The sequence below is a fragment of the Miniopterus natalensis genome, chromosome 10 (genome assembly GCF_054644295.1).
Source record: "Miniopterus natalensis isolate mMinNat1 chromosome 10, mMinNat1.hap1, whole genome shotgun sequence".
Taxonomy (NCBI): Eukaryota; Metazoa; Chordata; class Mammalia; order Chiroptera; family Miniopteridae; genus Miniopterus; species Miniopterus natalensis.
This window is the reverse complement of record NC_142090.1, coordinates 26,817,584-26,830,688: the sequence shown is the minus strand read 5'-3', so window position 1 is coordinate 26,830,688 and position 13,105 is coordinate 26,817,584. Positions and strand designations below refer to the sequence as shown.

The following is a 13,105-nucleotide window of genomic DNA, read 5'->3' as shown; positions in this document are numbered from 1 at the left end:
TTCAGCTTCTTTAATATTAGTGGATTTGCAAAGACAATTCCACATTAGCATGTGGAATAAGATGTTAAAGCAGCAGAGTTTGAAGGTGTATTTTATTTATGAAAGAAGCTCTTGGGGCAGATAGAGTTGGCACGTCTTAATGCCCTTTCTGGGCATACTGCAGGTAGCCAGAGTTGTCAGATGTTCACACTAATTTTGACTTTAATGAATTTTACATGATTAGATAAGTTTTATATTGCTACATAGCAAATGACCACAGATACAGCAACTTAGAACAACACACATTTATTATCTCATGGTTTCTGTGGGTCTGGAGTACAGACAGTTTAGCTGGGTCTTTTGCCCTGGGTCTCACCAGGCTGTAATCATGCTGTCGACCAGGCTGTGATCTTATCTTCAAGCTCAACTGAGGGAGAATCTACTTCCAAGGTTACCCAGGCCATTGGCAGAAATCATTGCTATAGAACCGAGGGCTTCAATTTCATATTGGCTTACATACCTTTGTTAGAAGCAACTTACATGTCCCACAAACATTCAAGGGGAGGGAGTTGCATAAAGATATGAACACCAGGAGGCCATTGGGGGCATCTTAGGGTTTTGTCCATCACAGTGTCATGTTCTATAATTTAAAAAAAAAATCTTTATTGATTTCGGAGAGAGGAAGGGAGAGGGGGGGAGAGAGAGAAACATCAATGATGAGAGAGTCATCATTGATCAGCTGCCTCCTGCACGCCCCAGACCAGGGATCGAGCCCGCAACCCGGGCATGTGCCCTGACTGGGAATCGAACCACAATCTCTTGGATCCTAGGTCGATGCTCAGCCGCTGAGCCACGCCCGGCTGGGCAGATCTATTGTTTTTTTCGTGAAGTCCTTAGGATTATCTATATACAATATCATGTCATCTCCAAATAATGACAGTTTTACTTCCTTTCTACAGTCCTTCCTTTTTACTTCCAGCTTACAGTCCTTTCCAGTTTGGATTCTTTTTATTTCTTCTTGTCTGACCTCTGAGGCTAGGACTTCCGGTAGTATGTTGAATGAAAGTGGTGAGAGTGGACATCCCTGTCTTGTTGCCGATCTTAAAGGAAACACTTTTAGTTTTTGTGCATTGAGTATGATATTGGCTGTAGTTTTTCATATATCGCCTTTATTATGTTGAGGTATGATTGCTCTATTCCCACTTTGCTGGGAGTTTTTTTTTATCATAAATGGGTGCTGGATTTTATCAAGTGCTTTTTCTGCATCTATTGATATGATCATGTGAATTTTATCTTTCATTTTGTTTATGTGATGTATCACATTTATTGTATAAACCTTGCAACCCTGGAATAAATCCTACTTAATCATGGTGTATGAATTTCCTATTACTACTAATATAATGTATACATCCAGCTCAGTCTCTTCTGTTTCTCCAACTATAGTAATATGTCAGATAACTAAAGGAAGAGTAACATAAACATAGATAACAGCAATAATACATATTATTTGATGAGGTCTGCTGTGTTAGGCAGTCTATGTACATTATCTACATTTAGTCCTCACAACAATCCTGCAATATAACTGTTATTTTATAGACAGTGAAACAGTTTTAAAGGTATAGATTTTCATCTATGTTGAGATAAATGCTACTTATATTTATTTACTAAGAAAAATAAACCAAAGTCCCCTATTCCTTAATTATTGTTTTGGATAGGTTGCATTGTACATCTACTCATTGTATAAAATCAGATGTTCTCTATAAATAATTTAGGAGAAGACCAAGCACCAGCAAACATCGTTTATTTTTAGAAATACAATTTTGACCTGTTTTAATCTGTCTCATCTGAGAATAGCCATTTGTTACTAGTCAATCAATATTCCTTATATTTGTATACCAGGCACTTTAGGAAGTAATTTCACACATCTAATAGTAATTTCCCACCAGTGTTCAGCTTATGGATACAACTCTTTGGCCCCTGCACTGCCCTTCTCTTTCCTTCCATGGGCATGCACCTTCAGGCCCTTGGGCTGCAGTGTTCTGCATGGGGTGCTCCACAGTTCTACCTTTCACTGTCCCCTTGTTCCTGCAGTCACAGGTAACTTCACCTGGATAACTCCTGATTCATCCTTCTACAAGTCTCAGATGGAATGCTTTTCCTTGGCAGAAATTTTTCTTGATCTCCTAATCCCTTTGGGTGCTGTGCTCTTATAACACCCTAAAGATTTCTCTTTGATGTTTGCTTATCCATTTACTTGCCTGTCTTACTCATTAGATTGTGAGTCCCTTGGGGGGAAGGGACAGTATTCTGTTTGCTGCAGTATCCCTGCATCTGGCCCAGGCATAATGCTTTTACATAAAAGTTCTTTAATTTTTTTTCTATCCAGCCTGAATAAGCTTAGTTTCTTTAACATTTTATTCCAGGGATTTTTTTCCCCCTAACTTTTGAAATGATTGCTGATTGTTATTTTATAACTTTTTAGCTTTTTTCTATTTCACATGCCATATTTTAGTGAGGCATTAAAAGGAACACAGGACAAAGCAGACCCATATTTTGAGGTGTTGTAAACTTTATTATGCTGCTATCCAATTCTGTCTAGTCAGCACCTCCAAGTCTTTGATGCTCCTTTAACCTCTTCATTCCAGGGCTTCTCTGTGTGAGGTGCACTATGTCTACAGAGACAAACGCACAGGGTTATGTGCTCACTCTGTTTCACAGGTCTTTTCCAGGAGTGTAACTTGGGAATAGCTTGTGCTCTGAAGAATATGGAAAAAGGCTCTTATTGTCACGAGGGCCAGAAACGAGGCTGGCTCCTCACAGGCTGGTCCTTACAGCCCCTTTTCACATGATTCCTGAGTAAGCCCTCTGGTATTCTAGTTCCTGCTCACAGGAATTATTCTTCATATCCCACAGTTGATCTGTTGTATTATTTTCATAGAGGTCGCTTAATTTTTAATCCTTGTATCTATCACTCCTACCAAGTTTGCTCTTAGGGCCATACTCAGTTCCCAGTTACTCATTAATTAAATGAGAAGACCTTGCCAAGTTAAAGTTCAGCAAATTCAGAATGCTCCAAGATACAGTCCCAGAGGCTGCCCTTGAATAACTGATGTGGTATTCTTTGAGCCAGTGACCTGCTAGGAGTGCCCAGCTGGATCAAATGAAAAGCCTTCTGATTTATTAATTTTTGTCTCTGGGTTGAAATAGGACATTAGGAAAACTTTATGAATTTATTTTTCACAAAGCTAGATTAGTCTTTACCAGTTTGTTCTTGAATTTGTTTTGCCTAGCCCCAGCAGGTATGGAGGTTACATTGATGTGCCCGTACCTTTCAGGAAAATCCAGTTTATGTTTCAAAGCACATACCCCAAATTTTAGGTACTGTTCCAGTTTTTAGGTACATTATCAGGCCTCCTATGTTTTTATTTTTATTTATTTTTATTATTATTTTTTAATTTTTTTAAAATTTTATTATTTAAAATATTACAGATGTCCCTTGGCCTCATGTTTTTAAAAATAGCTGATAGTGACCCTGATGAAACTATGCAAGATACTCCTTGATTTTAAGGCAGTTTGGCCTGTAGTGTATAGCCCTAATGTAATGGGGAAACCTATGAACTGCATTCTTCTTTCAGTGTGGCTTCCTGCCTTTCCACCCTGGGGCAGCACATACCAATGATAAAATCACAGTGGACTTATTTAAAAGGTCAGAGGTAAAAATAAACACAGTGTTAAGTGTTAAAAACATTCATTATTATAGCTTCCTCACCTTTTCCACTGATAGGCTACTGTTTTCCTTTTGCTATTTTGTTCCTTAATGCTTTCATCAGTATCCCCATGTGCACCCTGTCATACCATGAGCCTGAGCTTTGAGGGCAGATGACTGGTTTTCAGGTCTTTGCCGGCCTTCAGTTGTGACATAAGATGAGCAATAATATTGACTTTAGCAGGTATGGAGTTGAAGTGAAAATTCTCTAATATGTCAAAGTGCTTTTGTTATAAACATCAAATAATAGGTAGGTAGATTGAAATGGCAAGTAGTAAGCATTGATTTGCCAAATGCCATGTCTTAATGATTTTAGCTAAAATGTCCAGTAAGACTGTAAGATTAATAGGTTCTTAAATGAGCACCTTCTACTCTCTAAATGTTTCTGTTTTTGCTTTTCTCTTTATTTGTATCTCTATTTCTTTTATTTTTAATTTAATTTAATTTTTTAAAAATATATCTCTATTGATTTCAGAGAGAGGAAAGGAGAGGGAGAGAGAGAGATAGAAATATCAATGATGAGAGTTATTGATCAGTTGCCTCCTGCATGTCCCCAACTGGGGATCGAGCCCGCAACCCAGGCATGTGCCCTGACTGGGAATTGAACCCTGATCGCCTGGATCCTAGGTGGACGCTCAACCGCTGAGCCACGCCTGGCCGCGCTCTCTATTTCTTTTAATGTCCATCATTATCTCTCCCAACTCTAGTCAGATTTCTGTAACCAGATATAATAGAGAAATATGTTCTAATTATTAATTATTGTTGCTATACAATCTTAATGAAACAAAACCAAACGAGTGAAATGTTTATTTTTCTCTTTAAAAACCTCAAATAATTTTTTCATTTATCAATTCTCTTTGAAAAATATGTTTTTATTGATTTTAGAAAGAGAGGAAGAGAGAGGGAGAGAGAGAGAGAGAGAGAAACATCGATGTGAGAGAGAAACATCCATCAGTTGCCTCCTGCATGCACCCTGACTGGAGATTGAACCCACAATCTGGTTATGTGCCCTGACCGAGAGTTGAACCAGTGACCCATCAGTGCATGGGATAATGCTCAACCAACTGATTAATGGATCAGTAGATCGGTGATTTCCGATAGGAAACCTTTCCTCTCCATTCCTTTATGCTTTGTTTCTGGGGAGTTAACAGTAGGGCTACTAAAGCACTTTAATTCAGGCAAATCTTTTCTCTGTCTTTTAGAAGTGTGGATTTCATTGAATTCTTTGCTCAGTTTGTCCTTAGAAACTTACTGAAAAAGTATATAGTACAGATATGAATGTTCATAACTACAGAATAACAAATGAATACTCTGTTTTGGTGATTTTTAAAAAAATAATGGGAAATTATGGGATCAATGATAATGTAAGAAGGAAATTTTGAGAATTTTAGCCACCTGAGAATCAGACTGGCAGTTATGAGCTCTAGGTTTGTAACTAAGGTTATTTGATTTTTTTTTCCTTTTTAGAAATCTCCCTCCTTCCACAAACTGTTTTGTGTGAAATGAGAAATCACTGTGTTTTTATTTTTTATAACGGCCAAGCAAAGCCACCTCAACTCTACCTCCTCTTGTCTTATAGCTCTAGGTTGATCCTCTCCTTCCATGCCATTCTGTACCTCCCGGAAAGCGTTCACTTAGTCAAGTCGTGACTACTAACTGAACAAACACATTGTGTTAGTCCAGACTCCTGTGATTACAAATGACAGACCACAAGTCAATTTCATTTTAACAGTGGGTACAGGGGTAAGAGGTTTATTGAGAGGATGCCCATAGCCAGGAAAGATGGAATCAGTGTATTCTTCCACATCTGCATCTTTGCAAAGAGTTCACAGCTCAAGCTTCTTCCCTCCTCAGCAGGTACCATTGCTTAGAAAGGCTGTGCTGTTTGTTTAGCACCTCAAAGCAGGTCCCTTCCTTTGCTCACATTGCCATTCCATTCCTCCTCCTGCCCTGTTTGGTCTGGTTAAGGCCTACTTATTCTCCTAGACCTCTTTCCAGACCCCCAGCCTGAGGCGCGTCCTTTTTATATGTTTTCATAAAATTCTATACGCAGGAACTGTGTACACCCTTATCAAACTTTATGGTAATTACTTGTTTACTTGTCTGTTTCCTAACTAGACAGTGGCTTTCTGGAGGGTGGGAACTGTGTCTGATTTATGTTTCCATTCTTTGTCCATGGTCTCATTCATAAACAGAGAGAGCATGTTAAATGAGCCTGGGATCTCTGTTCATTGTGATAACTGTGCTTTTGTGGCTGAGCTCTGGACAAATGCCCAAATCTTTTCCCCTAATGACATCAAAGTCCTACTTGTAATATCCTTCATTCTAAAATGAGTGAATATGATCCCCTTGCACGAACAAATTCAGTAGACAAATGTGAATATGTATAAAAAGCCCTTTAGGTCAGTTGTTGTTTTGGTAATAGTCAAAGTTTTGTGCAATATCTAGATATAAATGATAATGACTAAAATATGTTTCTAAAATGTATAACTAACCTTTCTTTTTATTTATTTAATTACAGTTGACATTCAGTATTATTTTTTATTAGTTTCAAATATACAGAATAGTGGTTAAACAATTATATGCAGTGAACATAGGGGTGTGTATTTCTTTTCAAATTAATGTTTTGGATTTCTTCATATATATACCAAGATGTGAAATTGGTAGGTCATAAGGGAGTTGTATTTTGACGTTTTTGAGGAACCTCCATACTGTTTCCCATTGTGGCTGTACCAATCTGCATTCCCACCAACACTGCACGAGGATTCCCTTTTGTCCACATCCTTGCCAACACTTGTTTGTTGATTTATTAACGATAGCCATTCTGACATGTGTGAGGTTATTTCTCATTTTGGTTTTAATATGCATTTCTCTAAAGATTAATGACTTTGAGCAACTTTTCATATGTTCATTGGCCCTCTGTATGTCCTCTTTGGAGAAGTGCCTGTTAAGGGCCTCTGTGCATTTTTAATTGGACTGTTTTGTTTTTTTGCTGTTGAGTTACGTGAGTTTTTTATAAATTTTGGATATTAACCCCTTATCAGATGTATCATTGATGAATATTTTTCCCATCCAGTAGGTTTGTCTTTCATTTTGCTGATGGTTTCCTTTGCTGTGCAAAAACTTATTAGTTTGATTTAGTCTCATTTCTTTATTTTGATTTTTGTATCCCTTGCAGGAGATATAGCAGAAGAAAATATTATTAAGAGAAATGTCAGAGAGTTTTTTGCCTATATTTTCTTCTAGGATTTTAGTGGTTTCGAAGTCCTACATTGAAACCTTTAATTCATTTTTAGTATATTCTTGTCTGTGGTGTAAGAAGGGGTCTAGTTTCATTTTTTTGCATGTATCTGTCCAATTCCCCAACACCATTTATTGAATAGACTGTCTTTACCCTATTGCATGTTCTTGTCTCCTTTATAACTGAACCTTTCTTAATGGGCAACCAGATCAACTGTATAGTTGATGTGAACAGAGTACCAGGAACCGGTCAGGAAAGTTCCTGGCAGTGAACATTTGTTTTTAGTGCTTTATCTTTCATCTTTTTAAAAAAAATTGAATCCAGTTATTTTTATGACTTTATTACTAGTAAGCTGAAAAAACGTTTATTAATATATACTAACTTTTGTCAATTTGTTTTTCTTTCTTAGGTGTATTATGATCTTTAATAACTGTTGAATATAGTTATTTTCTATTTGTTTTAAGGCTGACATGCTGCTTGTTGGTTCATCAAAGACTTTGATGTGTGGGTCCCACAAAACATATCGGGCATCTTCTCTGTTTGACTGATAGTTATGTAGTTATAATTGGTCTGATTAGATTTTTCAGTGGTGATGAATCGAAGAAAACCATTGACAACAATAGTTTGGGGAGGCACAAACTAAAAAAGCTGCTCTTTTTTTTCTTTTCTTTTTTGTATGTAGCTTTTTTTTTCGGGCTATATAAGTTGTTGATACCCAGTACTCTGAGCTTGTTTAGTGCTGAACCATTTTACTGGGGTTTTGTTATAATTCTAAGAATTCTTATCACCAGAAACAAATGATTTCAACAGAAAGAAAAACGAAGCAGTTGGTTTTACTGGAATACTCATGCATTCCTTGTTCTTTTCTCTGCCTCTTTTTTTTTTTCAGTGAGCATGTTTTTGAATACGTTAACACCGAAGTTCTATGTGGCCCTGACCGGCACTTCCTCACTAATATCAGGGCTTATTTTGGTAAGTGATGGAATCTTTCCTATTTAAAAACATGCTGATTATGTGTGTGTGTGTGTATTGTTCCCCAAAATGTATACATACACTTTGAATAATTATAAAGGGAGTGTTTATTAAAATACATTTCATTTTCAAAATTGAGCTATCAGCTGTTAGTGTGTATACATTTTTGGGGACACCCTGTACATGTATAGGGAAAAAAATCTAGAAGAATATATACCAGCAGCTTAGTGATTATCTTACATGTGTGTATTATGTGTTGGGTGGGGGCACTTATAGAGGCCTGTCACTACATATTTCTAAAATATTTTTAAAATTAAAAAAAAATCATATATTACTTTTGTTGAAAGGGAAAAACAAAATATAGATAAAAGGGAAAATAAAGGAAAATGATTTTGTGTCAAATTCTAGTGTCTAAGATACTATAAAATAAATGCGACTCAGTTCAAGTAAAAATGTTTTTATTACCCCTTTCAAAATAAATTATTGGACATAATCAAGATCAGTAGAAATCAAGCTCTGTTTCTTTAAATTTATTGACATGGGTATGGCATTTCTAAGCTTCTCCCCCCCCCATCTCCTTTTCTCTCAAAATTTACATTTATTTCTCTATTGTTTTCTTTAAAAAAATTCCAAGTAGGCACAAAGCAATATGATAATCATCTCTGTGGTTCTATTACGTTAAGCTCTAAAATAGTTACAGGTGTGATAAATTATAACACCTGAAGTCATTTTCTTTAAGTACCTTAAATAGGGCCATCTAAACTCAGTAGAATCACTCTCATATACTTCAATGACCTTTAAGGAGAAAGTGGTTTTATAATAATTTTCCTCTCTATACATAACCCTGTGATTACAAATTATTATAGAAACAGGGACAAGAAGTTACAGAGTTTATGTTAAGAGAAGAGCTGTAGAAAAACACAAGTTTTTGGGGGAAAGGGCACAAAGATGTGGAGCAAGAGCATGAACAGAGGACTTCAGAAGCTTGAGCTTATAAGGAGCAGAGTAAAAAGGTGGAGCAATGTGTGCAGGACAGAAACCTGCAAACAGGTGAGAGGAATGGTGGTAGTGTGGGGAACATCTTTTTTTGTGGTCAGAGCATATTCAGGTTAATCTTGGTCTGCTGTGTCATATGGGCTCCTATACTCAAGGGAAGAGATGTTTAAAGTTGATACTATTGGACCAGGAATGTGAAGAACATCAACAAGGGGCACTCCATGATGGTTATGTATGTGGACATTCAAATAGAAAGCCCAATGTTGACTGCAGAGACCAAGCCAAGGTGAGGGGAAGCATATTAAAGTTCCTTCTTGAAATGGGTTGAAATGAGGTATATGTAGTAATTTGTATGATATTGCTGCTTAAATGCAGAACTGCACACCCATCTGTGTCTGAAGTCTTTCTTGTTCTGTGAGGACATGAAAAATAAAGACCTCATAGGGAGTTGTTCATAAAGCTGTAAGTGATTTGCCTACACTCATGTTGCTGGTTCGTCGTAAAGCCAGATCTAGAACCTCTGTCTTCATGTTTCTACCTTAATATGCTTAAATGGACTGAAGAAACTTCAAACTTAGAAAATGCTTTCACATGTTGATAAATTATTACTAAGTATGTTATACCCAGGTTACGTGAGACTAATTCACACAGAGACCAAATTGAGCATTTGGAGATGTATTTAGTTGGCGGTGGCTACGAGTGGGCTCATGCCCTAAACAAACTCACAGCCCCGAACAGTCTTTGCAGGGAAAATATAAAGGCAAAAACCACATTCTTGGTTGGGAGGGGGTATGCAGGTGTGAGCTATCGAAGCAGTATACAGAAGCTATGATAAGCATTAATCAACCTTCTTTGGTTAGCTATTCTCTGAAATTTTGTGGGCTGCAATTTTTTACACAGCGCCAGGAAAGGAGAAGAGGTCATTGTTTCTACATAATAAATTTTGTTGCTCTTGTTTATCTTAAAGTATCGGTTGTCAAGGCTGAATTGGGAGTGCTATACTTCAAGTATATGCTGAAAACATACCAATCTTTTAGCATATATATTTTTTTGGGGGGGAGGTAGGAGATATTACAAATCTCCATCTAATAATTATTTACATTTAAAGTAATATTTTAGGGGTTTTTTCTAAAACATCTTTGAAATAATTTTTGATTAAACAAATAGGGAAAAAAAAGATGAACATTTTTGTATACAATTTGAATAGCAATTTCATACTTAAACCAGTAATCCACTCTGGTGTGGAAAAGTAGGTTTGTACATTCCTCTCAGGAATGTTCACTTAAGAACATTACTTATTTAGGTGGTGCTTACTTTGTGCCATGCAGTTTTCTAAGTAATGTACATGCTAACTCAGTACTCTTCACAACAGTACAATTAGGTAATTGTTAGTGTTGTTTCCATTTTACTTATGCATAAACTAGGTGGTAGAATAGGCAAGTAAGTAACCTGCCTTAGGTCACACAGCGGGCAAAGGGCGAAGTGGTATTTCCACCCAGGCAGTAATGCTTTTTCACTCATTTCACTGCCTGTTGGTTAACTTCTCAGCTGTTTTGCTAGCTTGCTGAACAAATGGCAGGTCTGGATTTTATTCTAGCACTATATTGTTATGGGAGCATTAGGCATTAATTACAAGAGTGTGGGTTATTTGCTTTTACTCTGGTAAACTACGCCCCAAACAATCATTTTTCTTTCTAACTCAGGGATGGTGAAGTCCCATCAGCTTGCTTTTCTTGTCCTACAAATAAAGGGATTTCCCTAGGTCATGGCTGTTTTTTGCAGATCCAGGCTAGTGAGGCTTTCTCCCTGCCTGTGGACTGCAGCTGCTGAAATCTGATAATCACTGTGGTGCTGCCTTATGGGATATTTGTATTGCAGCATTCTCAGGAAGCAGAGGATATTCCTGACTGATACGGATCTTTGAGCAAAGGAAAACCTCTAATGTGTGAAGATTTTGAAAGGCCTTTCTCAAAAATGTTTTATCTGTACTGAGGGCAAAGTACAATGTGGGAATAGTTCTTGATAGTTTTAGGCTCCTGCTTTGGATTGGTGACACTGGTGTTGTCCAGCCTCTGGGGACTCAGCTTTGCTAACCCTCAAAAAATGTACCTAGGGTGGAGGTTTCTATTCAGCCACAACTCTTTTATGCGAAGTGCATTTCATGGAGAAGCAGCATTGAGGTAAAGGATCAGGTGCTTTGAAAAATAGCTGCTTAGCAGTTTGTTTCCTGGCACCAGAGAGACTATTATCTAACTACTCTCCCCTGAGCAGGGTTAAGAGATCCAGGCAGTGAACATTCAAAGTACAGGGCTGCCCCTGGGAAATTAGTTGTTTGGGGACCTTAGGATTCCTTTGCTGGAAACTGAAATTATCATGTAATGTGATGTCTTAGGAGAAGAGAGGTAAAAAGAAACAAACAAAAAACCCTGGTATTTCTCTTGTGAAGAAAAAGTCAATTAACTGAACAAATATACATAGAAATGAAATATGTTTGCCAAATGCTGTTCTCTTTTACAGTAATGTGTTTAAAAATAAATGAGGACTAATCGGTGTGCATTTTACTAGATGTCACAGCTAGTTCTTAATTTCACAAGTTGAAAGCCAGCAATGAGTTTGTTATACCACCTATTTCTCACTCTTCCCTTTTGGTTCTTGTACCTAAGTACCTGTCCAGGCAGCTCTCTCTCTCGCTTAACTTCAGGCTGCCTCTCTGCCTGTTTCATCTTTTATGTGCTCTATCAAGGACATGCTCAGTCTGCTTGAAGTAGCCTCTGTGGGCAATGTGTTTATTTCGATGGAGAACATTTCTGGGTTTTGTTTTTGCTTTTGAGAGTGGTCAGGTGGATATGTGGAGAAAAATGCTTCCCTCAGTTTTCTCAGAATGTTGGTAGAATGAGAAAATGCTATTATGTTGTGTTGACATTCATATATAGATCCCTGTACCCTCATTAACATATATATACACATACACACATGCTCCTACACCTACATTTTACACATATTAAATGTGTATGTATAAATATATATATATTTTACACATATATATAAATGTGAGACTATGAAGTAGGCATCCAGAACATAACTTTTAAAGTGAGAATCAAGAACAAAAAAGGCAGAAAATTAGAATCGTAAATAAAAGAATTAGCTCATGGGTTAGGTGCAAAAGAATTATGTTTTGGGGAAAGTGGTAGAAGGGATGACAGATCAGGTAGGAAATCCATTTTAACAAAGGACCATTTATTGAGTTTCCCACTCTATTTCAGATACTGTTATAAGCACTTTTCATATGTTATTTTATTTTATTCTCATTGAAATTCTGAGTGGCAGATATAACCAGTGCCTTTCTTTGTGCTGCTGATACAACAGACACAAAGTTTAAATAGTTTGGCCAAGGTTATACAGCAGTCGGATGGGAAGATCTGACCATGCCCTCTGCCCCCTCCTGTCCACAAGTCAGGGAGTGGTGGCTGGAAGATTGTAATGGCTCCTTTCAACTTTTTTTCATTTATCTAAAGACCTTGACCTGCACTTGAAGCAGCACTTTGATAGACATAGGGATCACCCAAGTGATTTTAGTTCTAAAAATGAAAAAAGACTCAGGGAAACTTAATTGGAAGAACTGTTGGGGTGTGGTAAGTAGCGTATAATTATCAGGTTGTCTCCGTTATGGAAGCAGCTTGTCTCTTGGTTCTAGAATAAAGAATGAGAGAGATGCTGTGGGGGCTAGATGGCAGGGGAGCCTGCAGACAGTGGGAGGAGACTAAGGCTCATTCAGCCTTATCAGATTATAGCTTCTTGGGGTCACCATAAAAATTAATGATCTTTTGCAGGAGAGCAAATGCCACAGGTAGATGCCTGTCAGGATCTGACTGTGGACATGAGTAGATCAGATTAATGATTAGACATGTTGAAGAAGGTGAACAGACTAATGGCGGATAAAGGGACAAAACTATCTTTTTGTTTTTTTCAGTTTACGTTTGAACACAAATTGAGAGGCTTGAAAATTATGCAGTTGAAGGGCTGGAAGGTGGGAACCCTCGAAAGCCATGCAATTGAAACCAGAAAAGACCTAAGGACTAGGTATCCAGAAAGCTTATGACTTGCCCAGGTAACCTTGTTAGGTAAGGGTGTAGTGAGGACTAGGATTTAAA

At 37.4% G+C, this 13,105-nt stretch overlaps 1 protein-coding gene across 4 annotated transcripts in view; it reads left to right on the top strand.

The window, feature by feature from the left end:
- The window catches only part of ST7 (suppression of tumorigenicity 7), a 334,384-nt gene that overhangs the window by 132,895 nt on the left and 188,384 nt on the right, over nucleotides 1-13,105 (top strand). For all 4 annotated transcript variants that reach the window (XM_087821058.1, XM_087821055.1, XM_087821056.1 and 1 more), the window contains exon 2: nucleotides 7,876-7,958. In XM_087821058.1, the coding sequence (XP_087677184.1) occupies nucleotides 7,876-7,958 (83 nt within the window). The remainder of the gene's footprint in view (nucleotides 1-7,875; nucleotides 7,959-13,105) is intronic.